General features: G+C 29.7%; 1 protein-coding gene across 6 annotated transcripts in view; it reads right to left on the reverse strand.

Annotated features, from left to right (window-relative positions):
• Window positions 1–5,879, reverse strand: part of LOC124953915 (telomerase-binding protein EST1A-like) — a 129,532-nt gene extending 123,653 nt beyond the window's left edge. For 3 of the 6 annotated variants that reach the window (XM_047505992.1, XM_047505983.1, XM_047506027.1), the window contains exons 1-15: window positions 5,744–5,879; window positions 4,537–4,978; window positions 4,055–4,301; window positions 3,703–3,954; window positions 3,358–3,602; window positions 3,042–3,230; window positions 2,839–2,962; window positions 2,592–2,761; window positions 2,264–2,485; window positions 1,830–2,168; window positions 1,583–1,756; window positions 973–1,497; window positions 812–890; window positions 620–730; window positions 524–535 (exon numbers count right to left, since the gene is read on the reverse strand). In XM_047505992.1, the coding sequence (XP_047361948.1) occupies window positions 524–535; window positions 620–730; window positions 812–890; window positions 973–1,497; window positions 1,583–1,756; window positions 1,830–2,168; window positions 2,264–2,485; window positions 2,592–2,761; window positions 2,839–2,962; window positions 3,042–3,230; window positions 3,358–3,602; window positions 3,703–3,954; window positions 4,055–4,301; window positions 4,537–4,978; window positions 5,744–5,810 (3,198 nt within the window). In that variant the 5' untranslated portion in view covers window positions 5,811–5,879. Of the gene's footprint in view, window positions 1–523; window positions 536–619; window positions 731–811; window positions 891–972; window positions 1,498–1,582; window positions 1,757–1,829; window positions 2,169–2,263; window positions 2,486–2,591; window positions 2,762–2,838; window positions 2,963–3,041; window positions 3,231–3,357; window positions 3,603–3,702; window positions 3,955–4,054; window positions 4,302–4,536; window positions 4,979–5,686 lie in introns of all 6 variants that reach the window. The other 3 variants (XM_047506008.1, XM_047506018.1, XM_047505999.1) reach the window with 3 other exon arrangements.
• Window positions 5,880–17,257: the final 11,378 nt, after the last annotated feature.

Here is a 17,257-nt window from a genome sequence, read left to right on the forward strand (position 1 = left end):
GAGTAGTAAAAAATAAATATCCTTTTTTTTAATTAGAAATCTTAATCTCTCAATTACAAACTTTTAAAAGATACAAATATTGTAACTTCCTAAGTAAAACTTAATAGTCTCACTGTTAACTACTTGTATCTTTTAATTAAATAATAGCTTCCTACGACTAGAAGAAGGATGCATGCCGATATGTTGTGTCGTAGTGCAGCAGCAACTAAAAAAGATACATGAATTGTTTTGTGAAAAAAGAAAAGAAAAGTGCATTAGACCATTGCACCTCAAATCTACTACAAGTTTAATTACTCCAGATACTCTTACGAATATATTTTTTATAATTTCTTTCCGAATAAATTTCTTTTCGAATAAATTATTATTCTACAAATGAAAGTTGTCGGTAGTGCATAGAAATATTCGCATAAAAACTGGAAAGTGCACAAAAAAAGAAGTTGTAGAATGAAAATATCTACTAAAGCTCTGGCCGTGGTAATGTATGATATTTAGGGACTCACACCAAGTATCGAAATTTACTTACATAATGTAGATACTGGCAGCAAAACAAAATTAAAATATTGACGTTAGTATCATCACAAACAATACGAAACATGTTTTAAATGTCTTATGACCATACCTTTTTTCTATTTTCATCAAAAAGTGCTAGCAAACTTTCCCTAGCAGAATGAAAAGGATTAGATGCCATAAGCGATCGCATATAATAATATACTGCGTCCAATTTTCGTTTCTGGAAAAAAAAAATATATATAAAATTAAATAGAAGCAAAGCTATAATTTTTATTCTATCATATGGTAGAATGTTACATACGGCATAATGTGCCAATAAAGCAAGTTGATTATAAGGTCTTCCATTCTTTGGATTGATTTGTTGTGCTTTTGAATACCACCTTTAAATAAATAAATTAGAAAAAAATCAAACCTTGCACTTGTATATCTTTCATAAATATTAAATAACATTTATATACATACTGTCTTGATTTTCCGTAATTTGTAGTTTCATTTGCTTGTTCTCTATACCTTGCTAAATCACCCAGAAATAGAAATATTTTTTGTGCGCTCACTAAAGCTAAACCTAAGATTCCAAGACCTTTAGGTAGCGTGGATGATGCAAGAAATGCTTGTATCTTGAAGTCATACGTATTTTCAAGTACTGTAATTAAATTTTCCAAGTATATAGTACCCTCGTCAATTATACTTAGCATCGTTTTTTTGTAATACTCTTTGCTTTCTGGGTTCTCTTTGGACATTCCTTTTCTTAATATTTCAATCATGTTATAAAACAATATTTTCCAAAAGTGTTGTTCAACATTCTCGGCTTGGCAGAACTTGATATCAGTCTTAAGCAATGTTTGCAAGCTATCCTGAAGAAAGTGTCTTATATAGGACACCCTCTCCCAATTTGTTGTGAAACCACCAGAACTTAACATCCATTGTAATTCTAAGTCTGCTCGGCCTATGTCCAGCAAAAGGCAAGGATTTTTTGTAGATCGGAAACTGTTAATCACACCAAAATATTATCACATAAATATTAAAACTATTTAAAATAAAAATATATTGATTCGTGTTTGCTATAACTTACCTTTCTGAACAAGGATCATACCAAGAAGGTCTCATATTGCCAAATTGATCTGTCGTATATGACGAAGGTACTCCATCTAATGGTGCTCCATGAAAATTATTATGATAAGATGCTATACCCGTATGAGATTGAAATACAGGAATACTGGTAGTTTGAGATGACGTTTGATTCTCTCTGAGATTAAATATGATAAATTTATGATAACAGTCATTTAACCATAGAAATACCGAAATCATAATGTAATTACCTTTGCGAAATAGCTCTACTACCAGGAGAAGTAACAACTATAGGTTTATTGGGATTATTAGGATCAAACAATATTCTTTGCTGTTGAATTCCTTGTCGAGAAACAGTATGGCTAGGTGGCGATTGATTGGTTTCTGGTAAAACTAAAACCCCTGGTGCTTGAATATTTGTATATCCTGTAGGGGATACTTGTCGTATTGTTGTATTTGAATTTGCATTTGATAATGGAGTAGGGATAATGTGAGAAGATACTTTAGGAGTTTGTCTTCCCTCATCCGAATCGCATACAGACATTTTCCGTCCAGTTCTCCAATTTTCATCTAAATGCCGATCTGCTGGTCTAAATCGGGCAAATTTAAAAATGCATTGCATACTTTTATGTGTATGTGGACATATGTATAAGGAGAATATAGTAAAATAATTAATATTATTCACCTTGGTCTATGCAGTTCTTCGTAATGTCGACTGCTACTACGATAATTTCTGTCCTTACTAGATTCACGACTACGTTGAATTATATTACGATGTCTTCTATGATCATATCTTTTGTTATTATTGCTATTTTTCTGATTATTGTTATAACTGTCATTTTCTCTATTTTGCTGATTATTTTGACGATCACGGCTATTTACACGTGTTTTTTCTGAACTATTATTCCTTAAAGAAAATGTAAAATAGTTATATTATTAAAAGAATATAAACAAAAAATAATTTACTAAATAATGCAAAGTCAAATAGTAACTATGCATTAGTATCTATTTACTGATCAACTGCAGGTTTCTTATCACGCTTTTTTTTTCCTCGCTTGTGACTCTCTCTTTTTGATTGAGATCCAGATAAACTTACACTTTCGTGTAAACTTTGTACAGACGAACTACGGCTCAGGTATTGTGCTTCTAATTTTTCATTTAATTCAACTTCTTCACTCCAATCCTGTAAATACATATTGAAGTAATTTTTGTATAATATAAATTATTTAAACTAGATTATCAGCTCAGCTTGATACTTACAAGAGTGCGTTCTGATGCTATATCAGGTAACATACTAAATGATTCACTTTTTGATGGACTTAATATTTGTTGACTACGTTGTTTTTCCATAGATTTACCTTCATTTGAATTGTTTACTCTTTGTCTTTATAAGAAAAAGGATTTATAATTTAGCTATAATAAAATAAATCTCTGTATCCTAATTAATTTGGCTTAAATCTTACGTATTATAAGTACGATGCTGTGAAGAAATTGGAGGCGATGCACTATGATGTTGTTCTTCAGATGAAATCTGACATCTATTTGAACTAGATATAATAGACATTGGTGGTGGCAACATTACACTATCAGCACGACTTAAACTTTCCATGCTTGTATACATAGTACTATTACTACCACGACGATCATAAGACCTATTAATTGTTATTATTCATATATACATACATACATATATATATATATATATATTTTTTTTTTTTAAATAGAAGAAATGTTATAAAATCATGTTGACATATCAGTATTTTATGGATAATACTTCACCTATTTGTATATTCCTGACTGGGAGTATGAGATCTTGAACTTGGAGCCGAATACTGATCCGGAGTAACAGGTCTAAACACATTAGTTGGACCTTCTATTTCTTCTGGTCTAAGTCTACCTCTACCCCTACTTCGTACAGGTACAGTATTAGACCAACAAGGTTGAGGTGGTAATGGACCAGAAGGTGGCAAGTTTTGCATAGTTTGTGAATGTTGAATTGCAGGTGGATAATAAACTGATGAACCCTATTATGGTATATCATAAAACATAAAGTAATACTAATAATTAAAACAAATTATCTATAAAATTATCTAATGAATATATTGAGTTTATTTAAAACATTACAGTTGTGCCATTCCAAGACTCCTCAATTGTAGAAGCAAAAGAACTGTTAGGTAGTGCTAAACCATTGTCGATCAAATATTTCTTTTGCAAACGTGGTGGTAAAGAGTCCAATTTGTTAGAACCACTTTTTTTGCCTGAAGGTGGTTTACCCTGAAATTTTTCAGGATGTCCAGCAGGTTCTACACTACGTGTATCTCGAGTGCGAGAAAAATCATTTGGGTTGTTCGGTGTTACAAAAAGAGGTTCTGAACCCTAATCATAACAAACATTTGGACTACAATTAAGTAAAATCTAATATAGTAATTCTAAGTAATTACAATATAGCAGAGGAGCAAATTATAAATTTCCTAACCTGTCTAATTTCTCGTGGATTATCTCGTCTATTACCATAATTTTTAGTAGATAATGGAGAATCTGATCTCCAACTCTCTTCATTTTCATTAGTATGACGATTCCTGCGATTACCCAAAAATCGTTTGCCATGTTCATCTCTTCCACTGCAACCACCTGAACGATTACGATGTCTATGACCTTTATAACTACGATTGGAATGAGAATCGCAATCTTCACTTTCCTCTCTTTCATGATCACGATCAAACCTAATAATGCAGAAAGAAGTTTAATGTAAAATAAAAGGGATAATCTGACATTTTAAAAGCAACAAAAAATGTATCACGCTTAGAATTATACTTAAATTTGTAGGTTTGATTTATATTCCATTATATATGTAGATATAAAAAATCAACATAATCCTTTTCTATATACTAATAATTTCCATTAATTACCCTTTTCCTAAACAAATGCTAGCTTTATACTGATAATAATAAAGATCACCTATTTGCTACATCCTGTTCAGCCAATGCTTCCTTCACTTTCTTAGGTACGTACAGTTGCTGTTCTGGTTTCCTGCTTTTTCTTCTTAGATCTCCACCATAGTTACTTTTAAAAGAATCTTGTGCTTGATCACTATTATCATCATTTTTAAGATTAATATGCATATCATTCAATTTCTCATTTAGATTTTCTGCATAAGATGATGGTGGACTGTGGTACATTTGACTGCATCTATTGGACTGTGATTGCTTTAAACGATGTTGGACGGATGTTGGTTTTGATTTTATTTGTGAATTATTTTCATGATCGAAGTCATCAGCTGACTTCTCTGATTTCCGAAGTGGACCACTCCCTGGTCTATACAAAGCTTGTGGTGCTCTATTGCACCCTCCACGCATTCCTACTGATCTTTCTTTTTCCAATGTGGAACTTTGTATACTATCTGAAAATATACAGTACATTATCAAAATTTACTAAAATATGTACTGATGATTATTAATTTTACTTGTAAGCAACTAACTTTTAACTATACAATACAAATAAGAAAATATTATTTATTATAATGTAACGTTATATATCTGTAATAATTCAGTATTTTATTAGATACATATAGTAAGTAGCAAACAAATTGATTGATACTGTTTAAAAATTTAGTTAGAATGATTATTATAATCAAATATATTAGTTCATAGCATAAACATTCCATTTATTATAGAAGATGAAATGAATTCTTTGTAATTGCATTATCATCTTTAGAATTCATATGCCTATTGTAAAACATTTGTATTTACGTGCAAGTTTTAAGATAAAAATACTGGCGATAGGATACAATAATAATACGATACATAGTAAGGCCTGTTGACATCCTTGACAGTAATTAGAAATTAATATTTGAATATTGAAAAATCATTACATAATTCACGTAAACTCAAAGCACTTATATAGCAACGAGATATACTTTACAAATAATTAAAGATATTAGCGCGTTTTATTTTAGCAGAAATAAATGTTTGTAAACTACTACATATTACAATGCCTTCTGTATTTTTAGGTTAGCTTGTTTGGTTGAGGTTAGCTTTATAGGTTTATCCAGCGGAAATTGCTGAAGACTCACAGGCCCTATAACTATTTATTTATGAATTTGGCTTACAAAATCACCATATAATTTTGGCACAATCCCGTGAAAATGTTATTTCTCTTAAAGTACCTTGTGAAAATCCTCCCCACTTATTGCGTCCTTTGTCGCGATTCGCCATATTGAAGTACAATCGCATCTAAATTTTTATGAAATCAACGAATGCCAGGTGAAGTCATAGTCATCATTGAATAAGCATAAGGTAGAGACATTTATATTAACCAATTATCAATAGAACTATTTTATCTGATTATGTATTCTGATGCGAATAATCGAAAAATATCTTTTCTATTTACGATATGTCATAAAATGATCAACAATACAAATTTCAGCAAAATTAAACTTTGTTGAAATTCACAGAGGTTCTACTCGTTTGAATCAGATCATATTGTATTTATCAAAAAAACAAGACTATAAGTTTCAAAATCATTTTATTGAGTTTTCGATTAAGGCTATCATACAAAATCCTGCAAGAATTTAAGCCATAAACTTAAGATGTAAAATAAATAATTCATGAGACACAGTCTATCTAAAACGTAAAATTCAACCAATAACAAACGAGAAAATATTTCCTCCCATTTACAAAGATTTAGTATAGAAATGTAATGAAATTTGCCATTCCACCATACAATAAATAAGCTTCTCTTTTATAATTTACTAACAATTTTGTATTGAATTACGGATTTTACATTAATATGAAATCTATTTAAATATACATCACAATCATTTACATTTAACAAGTATTTCATGTTGTAAAATATATCATTTTTAACTAAGGTATTGGGTTAGTATTTTCTTTTTTTTTTTTTTTTTTTTTTAATTAAACTTTATTTTTAAAGTTATCAAACATATTATAATAATGATCATGATTACTCATTTCTTTAAGTAAATAACGTGAACACATAACCTCACTAGTTTTTGTTGTTTAATTTAAAACTAAAGCGCGTACTCTGTGATGACTTGTCATAGGTTGTCCAGAAGACAAAAATTTTTAGACATTACGTTTTAATTTTATGGACAAATGTAGAAGGGTTACGTTTAATACTCGATCCAAATTGGTCAATTTCCTTATGCTTACATTTTACATCCTTATAGAATTTTGAGTGTAATGGTCTTTATTTTATTAACATATTAGTTCAATATTTTACAAAACACATTCAAATATTCTTCATTAATCTCCATCGATCTTACAATCGCGATTCGTAGGTTGCATTTTCATACTGTTTTGATGCTTCGGGAATCTATCTAAAATGCTACAACCCGATTGGTCAGCCGACTCGCCAATACCAAGCGAGAGGTATTTTTTTAATCAAAAAGAGAATTATCTAGTGATAACGATGAATCGAGAAAGAATGGTTTAATCGTCTAAAGAAAAAAAGTATTATTATAATTATTGTAGTTAATAAATATAATTTATTTTGTTAAAAAGATTTATTTTCGAACACTCTTCATATATTTGAAATATTAAAAGTCCCCACATTGCATTTATACAAAAGCGCCACCTAAAGAATCGGTAGTGAAATATGATGATCATTCAACAATTCTTGAATATACGATTTATCTATTGAGAATATTGTATCCATCTATTAAATACCATCCGAAAGCATCTGTATTTACAATAAACGAATCGTTAGTGGTTATATGTCGATCAATTATCAATCGAACGAATAATGCTTTTTGTAGATTGTTGTTTCTCATAATGTACTTCCATAGAAGAAAATTTTAATATAATATCAAATATGACGAATCAAATATCAAAATAAGGAGAAATTTTACAATAATATATGAAAATGACCGAAGACGCACGATTCGCTTACCTTATTAAAATAAATGATAATTATATAGAATGAATCATATAACATGGCTACTTTTATTGATGAAAACATTGACTTTTTAATTTCAAATTTTATCTACCTATTGTAATTAACTAAGAAACTATTTTATAAATTATTGTAGATGTAAGACATTTTCAGTGTATTTGCTTATATAATTGCTTTTTTTTTTCATTATTTGCTCTTCAAATTCATTAATGTTGATTTAGAAAAAAAAAACAATAAAGAAATATTAATATACAATTAAAAATAAGAAACGGGATATGGAAGTTCATATGCTACATTTTCGTTTCTTTTGCTTTTGGATCCTTTTCTCTATCTTTTCTCGTTGCTTCGGTTTCATTGGATGGTTCCAAATGTCCTTCAAGAAATTTTGCTACGGGATGCTACCAGTCAGCATTCTGTACCCAATATCCTCCATCTGCACCCCTAACTTTCAACCACTATCTCTATCCTCCACTTTTTTTACCTTCTTCAAGGAAAATTTTACATCTATCTATCTTTGATACCATTCTCTTTCCTTCGATTTCCTTTCTCTTTTTCACTCATGTGTCTTCACGCAATCCTTGATATCGTTTTCGCATATTAGATCACTTTCAGTCTATATGCACACAACTGCACTTTGAAACAAACTTTTCATACTTCGAGACGAAACTCCCCACATATTTTCTTCAGCTGTCATGCTGGTTGCCATGTTGGCTACTACATTGGTTGATTATGTTTGTCTCCATTTTAACGAATCATGTATATAAACATATGCAACAATCTCTTGCGGTACAAGTACAATGTTTCTCGAACAAAAATTTATATTCCAGCTCGATAGATAGAACTTCTTTATCAATACCATCTTTAAGCAATAAAAAACATTTGCAATTACCTTCTGTAGCACTTACAAGTTAATCTGAGGACTTAAGTACCTTAAAGTGAGTTAAAAGTCAATCAACTTAAAGAATTCTTTGACAATCTAATTTAAAATTTTATTCTTTAAATAAATAAAAAATCAGTTTCTATAACATTTAACTAAAATGATTTAAAGCATGCTTCACGAAAAAAAAAAATGTATATTGCAATCAGAAGTACATAATCAAACGCATCATTTGCAATACCAAATAGATTACCACAGGGTAAAAAAAAGTAAATTCACCCATTTTATTTAATATCTTTATGTGTAACTTATTACAAATGTATGATCTGAAAGCTACCAAAAATCATTATGAGTTTGCATTTATGAATGATCTACTGATCTATGCTAAAAACAACAATCCGGTAATGATAAAATTACCACTAGAAGAAAAAATAAACTTTAGAAATATATAATAGATAATTTTTTTAAGAGTGTACATTTAACAAAATTTTCAACGCACACTCATACGACATAATGAATTTCAAAAAATCAAAAAATCATGTTGTAGTCGAAGGTTTGTTGACACAAAGCAAAAAATAGCAGGCTTTTGGATTTCAGTCGTCAGATAGTTCCTAACGAACACTATCAAGAGTGAATGGACGGAAAAGTTGAAGGAATCGCAACTATAATGCAATTATTTTTCAATAAAATCAATACTAAGAATTTATTCTATTTTAAATATCCCTTCGCACCATTACAGCTAATTTAGATATGAAAAAAAAAAAATAATTATACATTATCTTTAGCGATATAAATTACATATTTTCTATAGTGATGCATTTTATTATTGATTGACTCAAATAATATATTTCGTTAGGGACTTATAATTTTCGCTAATAAAAAATTTTAATCTAATTGGTTAGAGCTTAAATGAGTGAATTAAATATCAAATGTAAACAAATAATAATTAAAATCAAATGTAAACAACAAATATGAATTGAAAATGCCAAAAGCGCTCTCGTCAAATTAGTTACAATGAACTTGATAAGCAAAAATTGTTTGCGATTTAAAAATAATTCTATGCATTGTCACAATCATATTGTTCAATATGTCGAAGAGTACTAAAAATAACGATTGACTTTAATACAAAATATCTCTGGCACTCAAAGGATTAAGGTACGAGTATAATAGAATATAACGGTTACGAACGTATTATTCTAATAAATTCTATACGTACATCGGCCGCAAGGACAACTCCACTACACTTGCCTTGCGCGTCACAGCATCGCTAGGATACCCGGCTCTTGACGTCATTTATTATTACAATTTTAATGGGGAAAATTTAAACGGGATCGGTTGCATTTAATTTTCGAATAACCGAACAACCGATCATTCTTCTCTTTGCATTTCACTTTCTGTTGCTCTCGTAACTCTTCGAAGCTATCCATCGATAATGTAAAAACGTAGTTCGTAGGAGAACATATATATTTCAAGTTAAACTAGGCACATCATGTCGAAGCATAGATACAAAATGCATAAAATACATTAATGATATATAACAAATTCTTTTATACCAAAAACTTAAACAGTTGTGGTAAACATGGTTTAAACATTAGCATCAGCACGATGGATAAAATTGGAACATTCGAAAATACTTAAAAGTTTATTAAAATATGTAGATACAGAACATTGAAATCAAACTACACAACAACAAAAATATACAAAGAATCTCGTACAATTAGAATAGATTTATTTTTATTAGAACTTATAAAAAATCATTGGGCAAATGCACACAGTTCAAATCAAATGATCTTATTTATAGTTCCATCTACCAAAATACATATAGTATACTTTGAACCTGACAGATATAAATAAAAAAAAAAAAACAAATACAAAAATAACATAAAAAAATTAAGGTAAAACCATTTCCCAAAAATACGCATAACGTTAATAATATGGTTGTATATATACAACAATGATATAGTATTAAGTCACAAAAATATATATTAGACAAATAATAATATTATAAGAATCAACTTTAATCGGAAATTAAAGATATGAAAACGTGTCCATCTCATTGATAAACAGATAACATCCCAGCCTTCATGTGGATAACCGGAACTTAATCCATTTTTTTATTTATGTTTATTTTATTTATGTTTTTCTTTCTCCTTCATTTTCTCTTTACTTTTTTCGTTATACAGTGTCATTTCTTCTCATTCTTAGATTTCAATAGATTTTATAGCAATAATCTTAGACTTCCTAGATATATGTATATAGTTTTTTTTTTATTTTCAATTGTAATATCTAATCTTAAATTAAATTGGATTTTTAGTATTAAATGCTATTAAAATGACTTACTAGTTAAACCGTGAAAATTTGTTAAAATCGTAAGTCTCACTAACACACAATTAGTGATATTATTATCTTTCTTGTTTCTGTAAAAATTTTTTATATTTTTGTTTATCAATAAAGAAAAAAAAGTGATTTGAAGCAATTACCCGAAAAGAGAAAAATTTCGGTCCAAATCACCCTACGGCCCAATTTTTGTCATGTGTTCCGGTTATGTCTAAAATCAATTTTTTATAGAAAGTTTTATTAAATTTGAAAATTTAAGCAAAAACTCGCACTTCGTATCGATAATTAGCTTGTCAGGCAAGTCTCTTGTTTGTTGTTTCATGTCAGAGAAAAGACCTGACCAATACGAAATGAAATATATGAAATGGCAGGATTCATTCTAGTTATAGTAATGAACGTTATTTTATTGAAAACGATAGCGGTCGATTAATCTTTCATTCCTCGAACGAGGAAACCTCTTATTAAACGCTATATGTATAAATAAAAAAAATATCCGGAACGTTTTCTTGTCAAAGAAGTCGTTAGCTTTGAAGACCATTAAATGAGATCTCGTTTCTTCCTGAAAGCGCTGTGAAGCAGTCCAATAGAAAGAGAAAGAGAGAGACAAAATGAGAACGAAGAAGGAGATATAGTGGAACGTTCGAAAAATCGACATTTCGATTAATTAGAGTCCATTCGATCGATCGCACGGTCACGTAGCTATCGTAGATTCCCGTGAAATTGTCTTCTCATTGATTTATAACGCGTGACGTTCTGTACTTCGTGACTGGCAATCCTTTTTTCAGCCGCATTAGTTTTCTACCGTCTTCGGAATCTCTTTTGACTGTCACGTGTGCTCGCGCGTACGACATACAATCCTCAACTATTTACATAGATCGAAATTTCGTTTCGCGATCTACGAATGAGAGATTGTTCTTCCTTTAAATGTCTTGAAAAATTTTATAAAAGATCCATGTGTTGTTAAAGTTCTAAGTAAATGGTTTTTCTTAAAGAACGAAAATAAAAAGATCTTTTTATAAGAAGACAAGAAGAAAAAGAAAGCAAAAGAAATAGTAAGAGTAGAGAATAAAGAGTTGAAAAAGTTTAGAAGAAAGCGCATTGTTAAAGCGAAGGAGCAGAATCACAATATTTCCTGACTGGATAGGATCACGTTATAAATCACTGTTGCGATGACAAGAGCCGATGCGCGGACGCGATCATTTCGTAGATTTTCATTACATGCCGGTCAGCTCCTTTCTCAGATCTAAGATAACAAATAAGAGGCTTGCGCAACGAGAAAAATACCAGCTCAAAATATGCCGCGCGAGAGTTTACTTGAATTCTCGAATTTGAGAAGACTTTTCTATACAAAATTTATTATTTATACCATAACTCTTTTGCATTTTTATTACTCAATATTATCTTATTTAACATACAATTAAATAACGTACATAATTAATAAAAATCAATTGTAAATATATAATTACAAAATAGAAATTTGCAAACATACAGTATTTCTGCGTTTATGTGATAATATAATTGATAAAAATGACTGAAAACTCCTATTTCCTTCTCAGTAAATTAAATCTATATTGAATAGAAAAAAATTGAATTATTAAAAAAAACTTTGAGAATGCACTTCAAACAATCTGACAGTACTATCGATTCATTTGAATATGATAAATTATTCGCACAATGTCATTTTCCGACGGTAACATTTTCTCGTAACTAATTTGATTGCCGCTTGAACGTCTTCAACAACGTACTACGGCAATGGCCAATTTGAAATATCTCATTTAATTTGCATATATCAGTTCAAATATAACGGCTCATTGTAATTTAATTAACAAGAAAATTTATTAGATTTATTAAATTTTTCTTATGTCCGAAATTAAATAGGAGGTCGTATAAAGCAAATGCGCGTTGGAAATTGTGTAACAGCTAAGTACTTTGCATATTTTTTCTATCGTACATCTATACCAATCGATCACCTCGTTTTCAACTTACTATGAATTAACTTATTTCAATTTCGACCTACAACGTAAATGAGTGTTTTAAAGCCACTGTTGAATTTCTGAGAAATTCAGAATGAAATAATTCATATTTCTCCAGTATTTATCATGTGGAAAACGAAAAGTTCAACCCAACATGTATTACTAGTAATATCTAAATTTTTAATACATTCTTGGCGAACACGAGTAGGAATAAATCCTCACTATTTACTCACTAGTGGTTTATTTCTTTATATATTTTTTCATAATGTATAGTTTGCATGTCTATTTACTTTAGCTAGGATCTCCTTGTCTCAAGACAATAATATTAGCAATTAAAAATAATGATTAGATTTTTAATTGAAAATGATAAAATATGATCTAATTAACTGCAATAAGTAGAAAATGTGTTTTTCTAGCTCTGAACAGTACTTTGCACTTGTTCGCCAACACACATATTTTTGTTCATCTTTCATTCTACTTATTTATATTTTCAGAGTTTATTCTTACTTCGTATTATATTTACGGTTTATTCTTTTACCTGCATTTTTTATATCATTTGTTGGCTTACTCATCTCTTTCATAAGCCTTTCAATAAAATAATAATATATTATAATATGCAATGGAATATAATATTATGCTATATTTATTTATATTTATTCGTATGCTATTTACATTGGTAAGCATCAATTAGCATCGGTTTATTTTTAGAAGCCCTTTTTTAGCTACTGTAAATACGTTACTGATTGTTAGCAATGGGATGTAAATTCAAAGGACCAATATTCTGAAGTCCCGACAGAGAGATGTTATTAAGGATGCGGCACATGAGGCGTGAGGTTAAATTTGCATGTTCGGTTTGTAAGGCCAAGATTTGAGGAATAAAGAAGCTTTAGAAATATATTAAATATTCTTCAGTAGATTATAAGAGATGGATGCTAAGAACGTTACTTGTGATCTTAAATAAGTTATAATGACTAACTATAGACCGTGAAATACAAGTAATTAAAACGAATTAGGTTTTGAAAAGTCTTACGTGACTGATGGTATGTTCGGTGTTGTTTCCTGAAAGGTTGAAGAACAAGGAAAGGAGAACTATTTTCCAAACTTATATATTTTAGCGATAAAGAAAACCGCTGGTGAGATCGGTTATTTGACATTGCTTGGCCTTGAACGAATGTTTCTATACCAAATATGAGAAAAATTCTGAATCATAGGTGCTATTGTATAAGACATATCTTTGGGATTTTGAAATACTTAACAATGAAAGCGTAACTGACGCAGAAGCTGAATGTCTGAAAAACAGGTGTTCAGTTTCCTGAGAATTTTCATTTGATTTTTTGGAAATCAGTCCTTAAGTGGATTGCATCTTTGTTTTTATAATGTATGAAGTCAGCATTCACGTTAAAAGGATCAAAGCCTTCTAACTAACTGTGAGTTACGAACACTGATCGTATATAATATATATTCCATTTTGTTTGTATGTATATTAGGTAAAATATACATTAATATACGATATTTTTATATATTAGCAATATGAAAAAATATATTATATGTATATCTAATTATTTCGAATATTAGAGTTTAAGAATCAGATTTTTCTTAAACTAACATGGCAGAGCACAGTGGGCCGAATAGAGAATTTTAGTAACATTTTCATATATCTTTTGAACCATGAAAAATATCGAAATGAAGTTTGGATAAAAAAATGTTAAAAAATAATCTCTTTCTAATAGTATCTATATAATGTAATAAATTTCATGTTTATTTATTTTGTTTGTTTATTTAGTTGATTTTTTCTTATTGTTTTAAATTAATTTCTTTAAACAAATTTTGGAAAATATTTATTTTATATTTTAGTTTATTTTGTTTTAGATAGTGTAATTAATCCGTTCACCATACTGTTTTTTGAGTAAGTCAGCTCGATGGTAAATTTTGTTGATGTTATTTATTTATTAGCTCTATAACTTTAGGATCTAGTGGTTCAACTTTCTTTTTGTATAATTTTATTCTTATGATTGATATATATATGGATCAGACTTACTAAATATGGACTACTAAAATGAAATTTAATATAAATGTAAAAAAAGAGAACAATATAAACTTAAAAAAAAAAACCCTAGAGTAAATATTGAAATATTAGGTTGGAAACTATGAAACTGGCGTTTTTGTTTAATTATTTATTTTCATTCAACGCTCGTTTCATAGTTTCCAACCTAATATTATATAAGAAATGTTTCGAATGTTTCACTGCACAGTCTCTGATGATACCGTTTCAATTGATGCAAATGGAAAATAAAGCACTTAAACTAAGACTTATATATGTATAATACATTAACACAATCATCTTATGTTTCTTAGTATTTCATCGAATCTTATTGTTTTCATCGACTGTTTGGAAGCTTTCAAGAAAACGTAATGTCTAGTAGCAATGTTACTGAGTAGAATAGAGTACATGTTTCGTAAGATTTTCGTTTCTACTAATAAAAGATGCTGTGTAGATTTTCTAATCTATATATTATAATATATTTGATACATATATACAATTTTTGGTATTCTTACAAGATAAAATATATTCACATGCTAAAGAAAACAGAAAGTCGTGCATAATTAGTTGTTGTGTAGTCACATTCAGATTTTTTTGGACGAACAAAGGAAATCCTTAAGTCGCTTATAGCATATATCACTGTGTGTCTAATTTTGTTACTTCGAGGAATTGATTATAGCTGTAGCTTGACTGCCGCAAATTTGTGACGTTGCCAACTTAAAATAGAAAAAAAAAAACGTTTCGTGCAATAAAGATATTCAAAATAATAACTAATATGATTTGTATATAACGACTATTCATAGAGATCGATATAATCGATTCGATAGGAAGTAGAAAAAATATACGTTTGGTGAGAGTGCATTCAAAAAAGTGATGTTGGCAATTCCGCAATATAGTCAATTGATCGTTGTTTTCAACAGTTGGCACGATACTAGTGCATGTACTTTTGTCCAGTTCTAGTGGAATTAGACTATTCCGCCGCAGATTATGGCAGCCGGCATCTGTTTGTAAAAGTAAACGTTTACGTTCGTAAATATATGCGCAATATTAATTAGTGACTACTCATGAATACACAAAGATTTTATTTTAAATAATGCATGCTCTGTGTGTTTAAACATGTGAAATCTCTTTATTATACATTATCTATCACAGGTACTTTCTTTTTGTATTAGTATCTCTTTCGTCTCAAACTCGACTTATTAACTAAAGATCAAGAAAGAAGAATTGAGATAAACTTTAATCAGATCTAGGAGTGGTTAGGTGGAATTTATTAACTACGGAGTTATTAAAATAAATAGTTCAATTTTTTCACTTTTTCCGAGAGGTTTACATTTTTAAACTGGGAATCTGATCTTTTTTGATTCGTATAAATGCGTGACTGCTGCATTTGTTGCTTTGGTTCAGCCTCCTTGGCATCAGCCAGAGTGTGCTTGAAAAAAGCTAGTTTGTTTCTCGATGGGAAATTACTTGAATACTTTCTTTAATATTGACCTTATAGACTTTGTCATTAACTCACTCGACAATTTTGTAAGGATCCTCGTATAAAGATTCTAACAGTTTTTTTAGTTGCGTCTACTCTAATGAATACATGGATACACGTGTGCAGAAATTCGTATATAAAAGCTTTCTTCTGTTGATGGTGCAAAACTGAAGATGATCATAATTTCCGCATCGTTGAGCGAAATTCTAAAAAAATGTGTGATTAACAGAATATCAATTCGATGGAAAGCCTAATGGTGGTGTCGTAGATCAGTCTTTTGGTCAATTTTGATGCTGGTTCTCAGGCCGAATAACACTAAAAGCAAGACGTAGATCCGATTTGAGAATATATGGCATCTAATAGTTGTTTTTGATGTACCATACCAACGATTATTCGTAAAAGGATGTTGTTGCTATTTTATTCACTCCGATCATATTGGCCAAATTTCTAAATAATTATGATTCAAATTACCTTTCGCTATGTTATTTTTCTTGTCTCTAATGGAGCTCCAAGATTAGCAATATTGAGTTTTTTTAATTGTAGAGACATCAAGTTGGAATGTAAGTATTCCTTTAGCTCCTTTTCCTCTTCTTGAGTTTTTGTAAGATTAAGACAGAAATAATAGAAGATTCGATAGCTTGGATGCGAGAAAATATATCCGCTACGGTTTTGTGATCATTTGTTAGATGAATAATATGGGTAGAGGACTGTTCTGTATAATCAAGGTGATGATAGTGGTATATGATCAGTCTTTATAATTAATCTTTGTTCTTCTACTAGGTATTTATAATATTCGAGTCCATTATATATTGAGCCCATTATATCGAGTCCATTACATAGCTAAAAGCTCTCCATTATGTGCTCAAGGTTTTTGAATATCCGTCAACTTTTTTGAATAAAAACCGAAATGTCTTCACAGCTTTCAAATTGTTCAATTGCTGCTATACAATAATCTGAGACATCTGCGTTCAGTGTCAACGTTTCATTGACCAAAAGGTATGCTAATAAAGATGCGTCGGCTAATAGATTTTTGTAAGATTCCAAGATCCGATCAGTTT

This window comes from Vespa velutina, chromosome 1 (assembly GCF_912470025.1).
Source record: "Vespa velutina chromosome 1, iVesVel2.1, whole genome shotgun sequence".
Taxonomy (NCBI): domain Eukaryota; kingdom Metazoa; phylum Arthropoda; class Insecta; order Hymenoptera; family Vespidae; genus Vespa; species Vespa velutina.